General features: G+C 41.3%; 1 protein-coding gene across 4 annotated transcripts; it reads right to left on the reverse strand.

Moving 5' to 3' along the window:
* Positions 1–981: 981 nt before the first annotated feature.
* Prmt6 (protein arginine methyltransferase 6) lies at positions 982–6,735 on the reverse strand. Of its 4 annotated transcripts, none has more exons than XM_052731410.1 (2): positions 4,769–6,735; positions 982–2,806 (listed from the first exon to the last, which is right to left on the reverse strand). In XM_052731410.1, the coding sequence occupies exon 1, from the start codon at positions 6,059–6,061 to the stop codon at positions 4,934–4,936; it is 1,128 nt and encodes a 375-aa protein (XP_052587370.1). In that variant the 5' UTR covers positions 6,062–6,735; the 3' UTR covers positions 982–2,806; positions 4,769–4,933. The 4 variants fall into 4 exon arrangements, with proteins under 4 accessions (XP_052587370.1, XP_052587371.1, XP_052587369.1 ...); XM_052731411.1 differs by having other exon boundaries at positions 4,701–6,735; XM_052731409.1 differs by having other exon boundaries at positions 4,677–6,735.
* Between the last annotated feature and the right edge of the window lie 8,913 nt (positions 6,736–15,648).

Genomic DNA, 15,648 nt, shown 5'->3' on the forward strand with positions numbered 1-15,648 from the left:
CTCTTAAACTATTTTTTATTTGGATTTGTGGTTTTGTTAATAAACTCAGTGACCAAGTTCAGGAGGTTTTAGTATCTCTCATCTTGTTTCTTACTATATTGTTGCAGATCTCTAGGAATCGGAGTAACATTGTTGTGAACCAAAATGTGGGTACTAGGAATTGATTCTGAGTCATCTGCAAGAGCAGATTCTGGGTCCTCTACAGTTTTTTTTTTTTTTTTTTTTTTTTTTTTTTTTTTTTTTTTGGTTTTTCGAGACAGGGTTTCTCTGTGTAGCTTTGCACCTTTTCTGGAACTCACAGAGATCCGCCTGGCTCTGCCTCCCGAGTGCTGGGATTAAAGGCGTGCGCCACCACCGCCCGGCCCTCTACAGTTTTTATAATGATTAATTTAATTATAAAACTTTCCAAAAGCTTCCAATTATGTTACTGGTCATGTGCTAATATTTAAAATCATTTTAGTATTGAATTAAATTCAATTCCCCCCAACATCCTTAGATGTGGTTTAATTATGTCACATCCTTTCTTCTCATTAAACTATTTTGATGCATTTTGGAAAATGTTTAGAAATCTGTACCTCTCTTTACTATGATGTGTAAGATTCATCAGGTCTGGTCTAAGCTTAGGAAAAACAGTTGAACATTTTTCATATCTTTAGAAATTTTGATTATTTAAAATGTCAGCATCTGAAAAAATGTCTAGAAGGATGGTATCAAACCAGCTCCCCATCCAAATGGAAAACCTCAGACAATCACATTTTATTGGAAACAAAGGTGTCATGCTTAAGAGTCTTCTGGTCCTTTATCAGAAACCTTTGCATCTTCGGAATTTCTTCTGAAGTTACTCCAGAAAGCCTTCTGTTTTCTGCAGTCCTGGGTTCAAATTCAGGGGCTTGCCTAGGCTCGTCAAATATTCAGCCACAGAGTCAGTCACTCCAGTCCCCCAAGAGGATTTTAGAGCCCCAAAGAATAGACCAGGTTACATAAATTCCAATAAAATATGTGATATTTATTACAAGTGAAAGGATAAATCACAAACTGGAGCATGGAAATGAAATCATGTAGAAAGCTGGGGAAGGCACACTTACACAGAAACAGCCACAAAGACACACACACACACACACACACACACACCATATACAGAGCTGGGTATAGACTTGGTTTAGATTTTTTTGTTTTAGTAGCTTAAAAGGATCACCTATTTAATGTATTTTGTCTGTTATAGAACGGACCAATATTTTGGAGGATATGGTCTAATTTGAGAACATCAGATGGGAAAGTTTTGCAGGCATTCACAATTTACCTGATGATAGGAAGAGGATTTTTCAATCCTTGGAGAGGCGTAAGGGATGAGAGCTACCTTTCCAACTTTGCTGGGCAGAGCCGAGAGCTAGAAAGGCTTTCCAGGCTTATGGATGCATGCAAACAACTGATGCCATTTTATTGTCCCCATGCTATCCTAGATCTTTGAGCGAAGGATGTACTAATTTATCATAGTGCTTAAATACTGTGTAGTTGTTGATAATAAAATTAACAGAGAAACATACATAGATGAGCATGTGTGGGGAGTGGGGCCTGTGTTTGTAAATGCTCCCTATCTTGGGTACTGGGTAGTGTAAGCTATGGGGTAGCAGCAGGACTGGCAGGTTTGCAGCAGGTACCTTTCACATCTACCTTCTTGAACTCCTTATGCTACTTTCTGTATCTTCTTTAGATCTATCAGATGGCCCTCTGCCAAAGGGGGCCCATGACCAAAATGACAAGGAGTTCACTTGCCTTTGCTGCTGTCATGGATTCAGTTTTCTGGGGACCCCAGAGTGTCACCTTTGATTCACTGTTAGGGAAATAAAAACAGGGGTTGTCCCAATGAGTGCCTACTATGTCAAAAGGAGTTATACACTAAAGATGGTTCTTCCAGGTTGATCTGGGGTCACCCGTGAGGCTCCCTAGTACTAAAAACTTTTCCTTTAGCATCAAATAATTAAACCTTTGTTACCATTAAGGTGGTCTGTAGTGTTCTGTTCTCAACTGAAGTATGCAGTATTAATATAATGAAAGTGAATTTTTGGTTAGGTTTAGGAAGTCAAAGAGTTGTGCCCAAGATCTACTGCCAAGCATTAGGTATGTGCTGGGCACAGTGGCACAGAGCTGTTAACTCCAGCATCTGGAAGGTAGATTTAGAAACATCAAGAGTCCAAGGTCATTCTCAGCAACACAGTGAGTTTCAGGACAGTGATGCACTACATGTGACCCCATTTCACAAAACAAACAACAAATGACAATTATATCTATGGAACTTACAGAAACCTTTGTACTTAATATGTAAAATAATTTATCCTTCCTGATACTAAAACCACCCCACCCTATCATCATGGCTTTTAGTTTCTGTAGTGGTAGTGATGTATTAGAGGGCAGAGCTCACATTCTTTTAGTTTGTAATCCCAAATACCTGTCACAATGACTATTAGATTGTATTTTTAGCAACTACGTTCATAGGTTCAATAAATTAATAGAAAATAAATGGAAGATTTTACAGGGATAAACAAATACAAGCTGTGCGGGAGGTAGATGAACTTTACCATGGTGCTGTCTTGGGTCTGGTAATCCAGACCTGGAGCCTTAAGGGCTCCACATTACCAGCCCCCATCTACATAATGCATCGGACAGTGCCTGGGTGTCCACACACCTCAGGCTTTCATCCCTCCCAAGTGTGTTCATCCCAAAGGCTGCGGCGCTCCTCTGTATCCTTTGGTACTCAGTGGCATATATTGCTCCTCTTGTATAGCCATGCTGATACTGTAAACAGTACCTGTAAAAGAAAAAAAAAAAAACCAAAATGAATATTTATTCTGTAGCACATTTTGTACGCAGCCTCAGACTGCTCTAGGTTTGCCTTTTACACAAATTCAGCACCACGGCACTGAGAGCTTCTTTCTAGGTTTCCTGTATTAATTACTCTTATTCCCAGTTGTCTGTTACCTCCAGTTTGCATGAGGGCTTTGAAAGGAAAGAAGAACAAGTGTGTGGGGGGAGAGTGGTGGTGTGGTGGTGGTGGTGGAGGTGGTGGAGGTGGTGGTGGTAGGGTGCCTGAAGACTCAGAGGAGTGTGTTGGGGCTTTCTGGCTCCAGGGACTTGGTTCTTAAGTACTCCACCATGCCTCCTACCTTTTGTGTTGGCCTCAGCTCCATATCTGTCTAATTTCTTTTTCTTCTGAATTAAAATGTAACTAGAATTTTGAAACTTACTTTGCCCAATCAGGAAAATCTTGTCTTTTCTCACACCCTCCCAAGTTTTAACTGGATTTTCCCTTTTGTCCTTTTTTTTTTTTCTTTTGAATATAGCACTTTTATTTTCAAAATACACAGAAAAGAGTGCTTCCACAGGACACTTCTAACTACGGAGGAGAATTGTTATAGAAAGGTCAGACAAAATCACCAGCAATCACTCTAGGTGAAAGCTTGATCAAAAACACAGATGATCCCAAAGGAACTACTTTCCAAATTATATTAAGTATTTTGTTAAGGATTTTGACATCAAAATTTTGAGATTTTACTGGAGTGCTTGACTGTTTTGTAAACCTGATGGTTTTATATTTGCATGTTTCCCTTCAAAATAGAGCTCAGAAAATTAGCTTTAATAGTTTAGCAATTTAATATACAATAAAAAAGCCAAAAACAGAAACAAGGTTACAAAAACTAAAATTCAAGAGTGTTCAGGATCACCCATTTTTAGACCTGTTTTTTTGTTAAACCTTCCAAAGCTAGTAGAATTCCAAACCATGCTAAATCATAATCTGAACTGTCCTCAAGCTGCGTTCTGCAGGCGCTGCAATACTTCAGAGCTGACACCATGAGAAAGGTAACAGCATTATAATAAACTCATAGATGGTACACAAAACGTCTTAAGACCTCAGCTATAAAAAGTGAGAATGCCATTTTATTTGCCACAGAAGTGAGGGAAGAAACGTCAGTGAAATCAATTTGATAACATGACTCACACTTCATTATAGGCGATTTCCCCAAATTTACACCATTCACATTTGGCTGAACTAAAAAGAACTGAAGAAAGGAACTTGTAAGTAGGACACTTATGTTCCTTCAAGTGAGTTTCAAGAAGCACACTGGATAAAATATACCCTTGGCTTAGGCTCAGCAATCTTCTTGGTCAGCCTGCTTTACAAGAATCATAAAATATTTCTTATAAAACATCTATAAAATTTTTTTGGCTCAGCCTTAAAAGTAAAAAATAGGATATTCAAACCCATACTATTTCATGTTCAGACTTTTCCTACTGTTACATTTAGAATTGCCTAAACAATTAGTCTAGGCTGTACAAACTAGTCATTTTACTAGGATTATTGTGTTCATCAAATTTAGCACCCCGGGGATTAAGAGTAATGAGAATAGGGCGAATTAAAGTATTTCACGTGTGCTCCAGTTCCTCACTAACGGAACGAATTTTATTTAGAACATAAGGAAGCACATGTACCACATCCTACAGGCACCTAGGACTTGAGAGAATTCAGAGACTTAAAAAAAAAAAGCTCTAAAAATCATACTTGAAAATTCTAAAATCTAATCGAACCCTTTTGCCTTTCTTCCCAGTTCATATGGAGATAAGGGATGAGGTGTCAGATTAGAGCGTGGACCAATTATAAACTTACATATTTATCCCCCCACCTGTCCCCGCAGTGAAACACATACAAGTTTGATACTACATGCTTTCCAGGCTTAAAAGCAAACCGCATCAGTCCTTGGTCAGGGAGGCTCACTTTTTAAATAAACATGGCCAGAAGAAAGTCCTCAAATGAAGACTGAAGTCACTCTCCCTTTCCCAGAAACCGTGAGGAAGAGGAGACAAATATGTCTCCGACTTGCACAGATCTCCTTTTCTCTTCCGACCTTCCGAAGAAGGTGGGTGGGCGAAAAGGCAACGCTCAGTCCTCCATGGCAAAGTCTTTGGTCTTTTCCTCCTGGTCCCCTACTTTGTAGCGCAGAAGCACGCGCAGGCGTCGGGGGTTGTCCCGGGAGGGCAGCAGAGTGATCTCGCCTGAAATGTCAGTATCTTGCTCCACCGGCACCGGCTCATTCAGGTAGAGGAGCGCCTGCTTCCAGTGAGTGGCCGGGTGAAAGGGCGAGGTGGACAGCACCAGGGGTTTCTCCGAGTCCCCTCCAGGGAAGGTCACCTGAAACCAGATGGCAAAACCATGCAGAGGCGCGGAGCCATAGCAGCTGCAGCGGAAGCGTCCGCCTACACCGGCCTCCAGCTCTTGCTCCAGGCCGGCGCGGGCCAGCTCGAGCTGGGCAAAACGCTGCGGCCGGGCCAGCACGTCCTCGCCGGACAGACCCTGCACCACGATCTCCGAGTGGCCCATGAGGCAGCGCGTGGCGAAGCTTTCCAGGCAGCTCATGTCCACGCCATAGTGCTGTTTCACCTGGCTCCAGAAACCCAGACGCCATTCCAGCATCTGGTCGCTAATCGGGGCCACGAAAAGCTCCGCGGAAGCTGGCAGGAGGAGACCGCCCTCCTTCAGCCATTTGGTCCGCGCGTGCAGCACGGAGCTCAGCATGGACTCGTGCAGAAGTCCGTAGCCCATCCATTCGCTCACGATGGCGTCCACCTGCTCCGGCAGCTCCACCGTCTCCACCGGGCCCGGCAGGACGTGCACGCGGTCCTCCAACCCGTTGAGCCGCACTACCTCCCGGGCCTGTTGCCAGATGGCGCTGGCCTCCACCGCGTACACGCGCCGGGCACCGGCCTGGGCGCAGAAGATGCTTAGAATGCCGGTGCCCGCGCCCACGTCCAGCACGGTCTTGCCTCGCAGCGCGGCCCAGTTCCGCAGGATGCCCAGGCGGTAGGCGTCGGTGCGGACGCGGTCGGCGATCATCTCCTCGTGGACCGAGACGTCCGAGTAGCACTCGTAGTACAGCTGGTCTCGCTCGCGCTTAGTCCTCCGGGGTCGTGGCGGGGCTGCCTCCTGCTCCCCGCCAACTTCCTCCTCGGCTCCCTCCCCTCCTGCGCCGCCACCCCCCGACTCAAGCTTTCTTTTCTTGAACAGCGACATCTTGGCCGCGGCAACCAGCCCCCAGCAGGCGTTGCGCGGTGCGGCGAGCGGGCTCCGAGTCCCGGGGCCTGCTGGGATTTGTAGTTCCCGCTAGTGGTCCCCACCTCCTTCGAGCGGAGGCGCGCCAAGAGTTTCTTTTGACTACAGGACGCTTTTGTTCCGCCTCTCTAACCCCTTTATATACTGTTTCCCTACGACCACACTATTATCCCGGGATTCTTTCCGTTCTCGCTCTTTCCTTCTGTCCCTCAGCCCCTTTCGGTTCCACCCATTCTTGAAGCAGACACACTCACTTACAGCTATGTGTTTCTGCTTCCCTTGTCGGATCCCCGCCTCCACTACTGAATTATGGTGGCACAGTTCCCGTCCCTTCCCGGACACTTGTATTCTATTCTAACTGGAGTTAGGAAACAAAGAATGTGTAAATGGGGCAAAGTGAAAACCTTAATACAAGATCTTGGTTCTGAGTCCAGAGTGATCCCCAATGGACTGAAAGATTCAGGCCAAATAGAATTGCTGTGGCCATCAGATGACCTTACACCCTCCATTGTGTTTCCAGAGAATTGTTTACTTTGACTTGAGTCCTGTTCTGAAATTTTTATGGTTCAAACTAAAGAACAATTATCATCAGTCATATGATACTCTAAAACTCATTACCAGTAAGTGTACCTGCTAACTAGTTTATATATGAACACATACAAACACACATAAATCTATGTATTCATACATAAATATTTTCTCAAGGAAATGATGGAATTCTTATCTTTTGACTACTTTTCCAATGCAATTCACTTTTTATTTATTTTTTATTTATTTATTTATTTATTTTTTGGTTTTTCGAGACAGGGTTTCTCTGTGTAGCTTTGCGCCTTTTCTGGAACTCACTTGGTAGCCCAGGCTGGTCTCGAACTCACGGAGATCCGCCTGTCTCTGCCTCCCGAGTGCTGGGATTAAAGGCGTGCGCCACCACCGCCCGGCGCAATTCACTTTTTAAACCCCAATCTGTCTCCTTGTAAAGGCCGACTTGATACCCACTTCCTCAGTTATTTTATTTTTTTCTGTCAGTCAAGCAGGAGCTATTAATCTGTTTCCATTGTCCATAACAGAAATACAATAATTTAAAAATATGTGCTGCCTGGAGCTGGAGAGATGGCTCAGTAATTTAGAGCACTGGCTGCTCTTCCTGAAGATCCGGGTTAGACTGCCAACACCCACATGAAGGCTCACAACTGGCTTTAACCCCAATCCCAGGGAATCTGTTGCCTTCCTCTGGCCCCCAGGAGCTCCAAGTAGGAGTATGATGCACAGAGAAGCATGCAGACAAAATATCCATAAGTATACAATTCATAAATTTTTTTATTTTTTTATTTTTTGGTTTTTCGAGACAGGGTTTCTCTGTGTAGCTTTATGCCTTTCCTGGAACTCGCTTTGGAGACCAGGCTGGCCTTGAACTCACAAAGATCCCACCTGGCTCTGCCTCCCGAGTGCTGGGATTAAAGGCGTGCGCCACCACCGCCCGGCTCATAAATTTTTTTTAAATGACTAAGTGCTTCCTTAACAAGAGTAACATTTTCCCAAACCTAAGAACTGATCCCACAAAAGAAAAATGGGTTTTTATTTTCTTGTGTTAAGATATTGTTTACCTACACTAAACTTCTTGGTGATAGAATTTCTTCACCCTTTCTCTCCATTAATGCCATTAATGAAATAGCTTTATTGATGTACATCCTCAGCTGTACTTTTAAACTCAGGACTCAGTCCTGGTGGCTCATTAGAATCCTCAAGGAACTTCATGGAAATACCTATGGCAGAATCTACCTCAGTCCAATTAAATGAGACTCACTCAGGGGAACTTAGGCATGGAGACTGTAAAGCTCCCCAGGGAATCCTAGTTTGAAACCAGGTGATTATTGCTGTTTTTGATTTAGTTATCTTAGTTAAATCTTTTATAGCTATTTTCAATAGGGCTCACCAACTGAAAATTCTTAAAGCAGGTATTCTTCCTTTTTACTCTTGGTTTAATATCTTATTTTAGCAAATAATGCCCAGAATAGAACATGAGATTAGTTATAAATGTGAGAATTTTATAACACACATTAGGCTTTCACTTAGCGAATACTTCTCCCACTCTGTCTTCAAACTATCATTTTTCCTTTGGGATGTGTTAAGTGTTTGGTTTTTTAAAGTTATTTAATTAATTAAATAAGTGAGTTGTTATGCATGTGTGCATACACATAAATGCCATGGCATGCTTATGGAAGTCAAAGGGCAACTGAGGAAGTTGGCGCTTTCCTTGTCATGTACTTGGGATCCATCTCCAGTCTCCAGGTTGGCTATGAGTATTTTCCTACTGAGCCATCTCCTGGACTTAGAATGTGTTCATTATTAACCCAATTTTCAATTCACTTCTTTGTGATTTCTTGTAAAACTACGCTAAACAAAATTTTGCTGGTTCATCTGCTTTTCTTCATTTTTTATTAGCAAAACCCAGTCCTACTGAAGATGAAAGTATCTTTCTATCCTGGCAATCAGTCTCCAAAGGAATCTCACTGCAGCTAGCCACACCCCTAACTAATCCATTCTTCATATGGTTTACAAATAGGGGCTTTACAGAAATCCATAAGATAACATCACTTGAGGGAATTCCCATTCTCTGATTGGGAGAATCAAGTAACTTCAGGTCATTTCCATTTCATCTCATGCAGCATTCCAAACTCCTCAGTGGGATTAAGACATACTGTCCTTCTGACACCAATAGTTCTTTCTTGGATGACATATTTACTTATGTGTGTAGTGGGTAGCTGTTCTAGTTTTGACCTGGAAGTATGTAGATGTAATTCTGAATGGTGTTATTAAATAAGAAACACAGAGCCTCCGGGCAGTGGTGGCGCACGCCTTTAATCCCAGCACTCGGGAGGCAGAGGCAGGTGGATCTCTGTGAGTTCGAGGCCAGCCTGGACTACCAAGTGAGTTCCAGGAAAGGCGCAAAGCTACACAGAGAAACCCTGTCTTGAAAAACCAAAAAAAAAAAAAAAAAAAAAAGAAACACAGAGCCAAATGCAGAGTTAAAAGCCCAGAGATTGAGCAGCAGCCAAGAGCTAAGACCAAGACCTCCTTCTTACCCCTTGCTGTCACTGTTGTCCTTCCACTCAGAAAGAGACCTACTTCCTGTGTGTCTGTCTCTTTATTGACTTTCAGTTCTGCCTTCTCATTGGTTGTAAACCCAACAACATGACCTCCTTGTCACTGCCTGTCTATACAGACCTCCAGGTCTCTATGGTTGGTATTGAGATTAAAGGCGTGTGTCTCATACAAAAATGGTGGTGTACACCTTTAATCCCAGCACTTGGGAGGCAGAGGCAGGCAGATCTCTGTGAGTTCAAGGCCAGCCTGCACCTCAGAGTGAGTTCCAGGAAAGGTGCAAAGAAACCCTGTCAAGAAAAACCAAAAAAAAAAAAAAAAAAAAAAGGTGTGTGTCTCCATGCTGGCTGTGTCCTTGAACACATAGAGATCTGCTTGTCATGCGATCGGGATTAAGGGCGTGTGCTACCACTGCCAGACTTCTGCTAAAGGGCTTGCTATTAGCTCTGACCCCCAGGCAACTTTATTTATTAACATACAAATAAAATCACATTTCAGCACAAATAAAATATCACCATAGAAGTACTACCCCCAATGAGGCTTCCGGTAACTATCATGCCTACCCGACCTGCCCTGAGGTGGGGCTGAGACAGGAGCCCTTAAGACCTGAGATCCGGATGTGCTGGCCTTCTTCCTTCCTGGTGATCCTGGATGCTGGATGGTAGACCAAGCAGAGTTCTCCAGAGAACCCAGCTGGACTACACCTCACCTCTCCCAGATCCTGTAATCAACCCCTTTACTAGCTGTAAGCTACCCCCCAAGATAAACCTCCTTTTTAACTACATGGAGTTGCCTTAATAAATCCTCCAACATATGTGTGGCCAAAGTGTTGAAAAGAACTCCCTCTTTATCACTCCACATCAATGGCCTGACTGAGAATGGCCTTCCTTGTCTAATATTTTCCAGTCTAGGATGCTGGTGTTTTCCTTCATAGCTTTTGTTATTAACTGTTTTTATTTAATTAATTTATTTGTTTTCTAAGCAAGCCCATGAGACTTGGACTTCTGGTGTAGTCTCTAGCAGGAGAACAAAGGAACCTGGGAATGACTCAGTGAGCAATCTTGACTGAACTGTTGTGGATAAACAATCACGTTTTCATCTAGATGAAGAACCCAAGTTTTGTTAAGTGTGATGATGTCACGCTGGAAAACTCAGAAACATTCAAGTAGGGACTGAATTCAAGATCTTCTCAGAAATGAGAATAGTTTCATTTTACCTTTTCTTGCAGGTAGAATGAAGATGAGCCCACAAATGCAAATTGTAGAGAAGAAAAAGCCTGTGACACTTCCCTTTGCTATAGCTTGGCTTGCTATAGGAATTTATTACTTATTCTACCACATGGAGTAGTTTTTAGTGGGAAAGGGATCTAGATCAAAGCTGTCTCAGCACTGAAGATCAGTAGGAACTCTTACACTACTCCCTCCTCAGGACAGGAGAGTTGTGGCTGTGCTGGATGAATATTCTCTCTGTTTCCTTTGTAGTGGAATACCTTCACATCCATCGGGTGGTGAAACCCAATGCTTTTCAAACAAATGGACCTTGAAGCAATACATTTTGGCTAGCAATTAAATAAAGATGAAATAGATTAGAAAATATTAAAACTATGAGATGATAAAGGCTAGCTATTGTTTAAATAAACCTTTTTTTAGCTCAGTACACTATATATATTTCTTGCTTTATGTTAAAGACTTTAACATTCACAGCTTACTGTTGTCCCTAACCTTTGAATTTTAATAGGTCCACATCTCTTTGGGGTTGTGTAATGGCTAGTCTTTGTTGTCAACTTGACTATATCTGGAATTAACTAAAACCCAAGCAGCTGAACACATCTGTGAGGAATATTTCTAAATTGGATCATTGAGAAGACCTACCCTATTCTGGATTGTTTAAGGTTGGAAGACCCACCCTAAAATCCAGACAATACCTGATGGCATCCCACATAAAGGGCATGGAAAATAGAATGTTTTGCTCTCTGCCTGTAGTTCTCAATCTGGATACCAAGTTCATCTATCCCATTGTTAAAGTGTTCCTTCACTGACACTAGAATCTACTTTCTTAGGACTTCTACATAGATCAAAGATGAGCTGAGACATCCAGGCTTGTGGCATGAACAGCTACTGGATTCTAGGTAATTCAGGAAGACAGCCATTATTGGACTATCCAGACCATAGCCTCTGGGCTACTTTAATAAATTTTGTGTGCATGCATGCATGTGTGCATTTTTGTATGTGTGAATTCTATCAGTTATGTTCCTCTAGAGAACCCTGAGCAATACAGGTTGTTATTCAATTATCTCCACCTTTGTAGTTTTAGATGATACTCAAACATTATGTGTTTGTAGGCTGTTCAATTGGTCTGCAGTTCTACAGTGCTTTCCCATATCACATCAGAGCATTTTACATATGTTTTTCCCATGTCATATTGTAGCCATCTGAATATCAAGATTTTGTATTTTCTTTTTTTATGTTGAAAGCTTGGTACATTGTTTGGGAATCCCAGCCAATTCCATACTGCAGATTGTTGATTCTGGAATCACAGGATCGTTGCTGTGTTCATTTTATATGACTGGGAAAGTCTCGATCTATCTTTGGCATCACACAATTAATGGGCTTGTTCAGTCATTCGTTTATTCAACAAGTATGCTGGGTGACTATTCTGCATTAAATATTATTCTAAAATCAGGTAACATCCCCATAAACAGAAAGAGCGAAACCTTCTGCTGGAGGAGCTTGTATTCTATTGTGAGTCTTCATATGCAAATTAGCATGCCACTTGCAAGTCAGCCTTTTCTCCTGTACTAATGTGTATTTCTTACTTCCCCCTGATTAAGGACCCATAGTTTAAAATGTATTTTAAAACCCACTATAGAGATCGGAGAGATTTCCTCTAGTATCTCAAGAATTCATTGTAATTCTCAAAGTGTGTACTGAAGAAGGGTTAAAGAGCATGGACATGAAAAATGTTATAAACATCGATTTGATATGAATATTCATTAAGTAATGTAGTTCTTGCCACTCTGCAGTTACTACAAAACTGCCAGCATCAAGAGAGGCACTTCTGTCAAGAAAAAGAAAATCCTTTGTAGAAATAACAATAAAAGGTGGTGATTTTTGTGTTTGAATAGGAATGTCAAACATAAAAACCTAAGCATATATTGTATTCTTGGTGTATATAGTGTCTTTTAAGCCATGATGTATTGATCCAGCTATTAAACTCAATACTAAACAGATGAATGACAACATCCTATGATGCTATTTTGAGTGGATGTGTTTCATTTCTTAAAAAATATTAATGAATTTTGTTTAGGTAGCAGCAACAGAGATATTGTGAACTTACCCCACATTTTCAATTAAGTTCATATTTATTGACCTCTTAGAGAATAGAATACAGCACCTTAACAATTTCAAGTATCCATATTGGATAGGACATTCTTACTGTTTCTATTCTGAATCAGAGCACCTAAATGGATACAGTAGGAACATGGGGGTGCACTTTACAACATGGGAAGAAGCAATGTGCCTGTGCCTGTATGAAATGAGCAGTGTGCTCAAGAGCTCTAGGCATAATAAGGATGAGGCAGCTTAATGAAAATCAGGTATTAGGACTAATAAACATCACTTAATGAGATCTTTCCCTCTCTTGTGAAAATCTTTACTATGATAGAAAAATAATCATTAGCTTCTATCAGATGTTTATGCTCTCACTGTATTTTAGTTTGCTGCTGAGGGCATTTAAAGATCCTAGGAGTAATGGTTCAGATGGGATACAGTAGTAGGGTGCTTGCTTATGACAAACAAGATGATTCTATTCACAAACCTGGAGAGAAAAGAAATGGGAAGTGTAACAATGATGAAACAGTGGTTCTCAGTGTATAGTCTATGGTCTCTAGATCAATGGCAGCAATGCCACATATTTGCTTATGAATTAGAGTCTCAGGGATGGGATTGTCAGTCAACAGACAATCTCAGGTGGCATGATACAAACTCAACTTCAAGACCACTACCTAGACAATTTGAAAAGGACCAGAAATGATGCTGTGTGGCAGGTTACTGCAAATTTAGCAGCCACCACCACCAGCAATGACAATACATCGAAGTCAAGAGTTGAGACACAGAAGAGTTTCACTCCTCTGGAAGACTGCAATCAATTGATTTCTGTAGCAGATAATTTTCTCCTAATTCTCATGAGATTGTTGGAAGAATTCAGTTCTTTGAAGTTGTGTATCTGAGGTTCCCCTTTCATTTTTACTGTCAGATGGGGACATCTTTCATAACCAGTGTTCTGCTGTGACTTTCTCATCATGTGACACTCTGCCAGGCTTTCTCAGAATGACTAGCTTATTTCTTCAAGGTCACCCTAGAGAGACTTGCTGATATCAGGAAAGTTCTAGTTCAAGTCGGCCTCCCCCTAACTAAGGATAATCTCACTTTTGATGAACTCAAAAGCACCTGGATTAGAACCTTGATTGTATCTGTAAGATAAATGTTCATCTGGAGAAAATGGCTCAGGTTGAAAGGACTGAGGGTTTGTTTCCACTGAAGGTGACAAACACAAAATGTCTGCACACGTTTGTGTTGGAGAAGCTTGACTGCAGCTCATGACATGTGGAAAAGACTAGATCAAATACATGAAAATCAAACTCAGATTTGAACAAGCTATGCAGTACCTTGGATCAGAAAATTGTTGTGCAGCTAGCTGCTTAGTTCCCTCTTCCATCTTTGAATTTCTGAACCCTGCTAATGTGGAAAACATGTCCCCAATAGTGACTATTTTTCTAGCTTGAGTCCCAGAAGAGAGGATTCCTGGAATGAAGAAAGACTGAGCTGAGACCAAATTAACCCAGGAGAACATAACAGGCCAAACCTCTCATGTAGTAGAAGCAAGGAACAGAAAAATGGTCATTGTTTGAGCACTGAGATGTTGAGGTGGTTATCATAGCAAAAATAAAGCTGATTAATACCAGACTGCATGCACCATGAATTATTAGAGAGCCATGCCTGGGTCCAGACAAAATACATCCAGCATCAGTATCTTTGTTCTTCCAACTCTAAACTCTTCATCTTTTTCAGAGGTAAGCACCTCAAAGAACAGCATAAAACAATCAATGACCTGGTTTATGAACTTTACATACATAGAGACATATAGTGTCTTCCTCTGGGTCTCTTTTCTTTTTCTCACCATTATAGTTGTGTGGTTTATCCATGTGATTATGCAGAGTAATAACTTCCACTTATAGTGCTTTGTTGTATTCTACATTGTGAAAATGTCAGCTTAATTAGGCATGTTTCTACTTCACAGATCCTCTTAAATGGAAGTGATTGTTCCTCCCAGGAATTTATTTTCCTTTTGGTAATTTTTTTTCTGCATAGTTCTTTAACTTTTAACATTTGATAATATAGTTATGAAAAACTTAATTCTGTCACCATACTATATGCTGTCTATTCTCTCTCTGTGAAGCATTGCATGAATTTTTTTTCATGTACAAAACTCACAAATATTTGCTGAGTATGTGTTACTACATAGCTTTCCAAAGAATAGGAGTAGAGACGATAGATAAAAATCCCTGCTTCTATGAAGATGATATTTTTTTGAGAATCCTGTCAGCTACTTTTTTGTTGCTATGATGAAATGTCATGAGCAAGGCAACTTCTAGAAGAGTTTGTTTTGTGTTACAGTTCTAGGGAGAGAGTTCACACTGTTGGGGAAGGCATGGTAACAGGTAATAAGAGCAGGAAGCTGGTTCATCCCATCCATCCACATACAGGAGGCAGAGAATTGGAGAAGGATGTGGCCTGAGACTACAAACTCTTAGAGCCCAACCCAGAGATATAATTCCTTCAGCAAGGCTGCACCACCTAAAGATTCCATAACCTCAGACAGCACAATCAACTGTGAGTCAAATGTTCAAATACATGAGTCTATGGGGACATTTTTCATTTAAACTACTACAGGAATAATCTTGATCTATTCAGAGTTGTTTTTAAATCTAGAGCTAGTAGGGTATAAACATGAGTCCAACTTGCTATGGTGTGATTAATGCTTTTCAGCTTCATGGTGATCATGTAATAACTCTTCAGTAGAAACTGTACTAAGAATTTGGATGTTGGTATTTTTCTGTCCTATAATGTACAGTGTGAAGCCCTCCTGACATGCTGGGTCATGACAGCCATCTCTAGCTCTTAGTGGGCCACATGATCATGAAAGTATACAGCAACTGTCGGTTGTACAATGTTCCTAAGCTGTGCTAGTCAGTACGTTAAGTGTATTAAATGCTTGTTTGAATTATGACGCTTTCAGCTAGCTTGTGGATTTTTCTAGGACATAACCCTATTTTAAGTCAAAAGAGAATCTGGATGGATAGATTAGTGCAAGGGAATTTACTAGGGCATTTGACTCACATGATTATGGAAGCTGAGAAGTTCTATTACAAGTTAATACCAAGAATC

The sequence above is a fragment of the Peromyscus californicus genome, unplaced genomic scaffold (genome assembly GCF_007827085.1).
Source record: "Peromyscus californicus insignis strain IS unplaced genomic scaffold, ASM782708v3 Scaffold_9__1_contigs__length_137607984, whole genome shotgun sequence".
Classification (NCBI taxonomy): domain Eukaryota; kingdom Metazoa; phylum Chordata; class Mammalia; order Rodentia; family Cricetidae; genus Peromyscus; species Peromyscus californicus.

Bases quoted from the DNA above. Each gene is read 5' to 3' on its own strand.
- Prmt6 (XM_052731410.1), bottom strand. From the start codon at position 6,061: ATGTCGCTGTTCAAGAAAAGAAAGCTTGAGTCGGGGGGTGGCGGCGCA.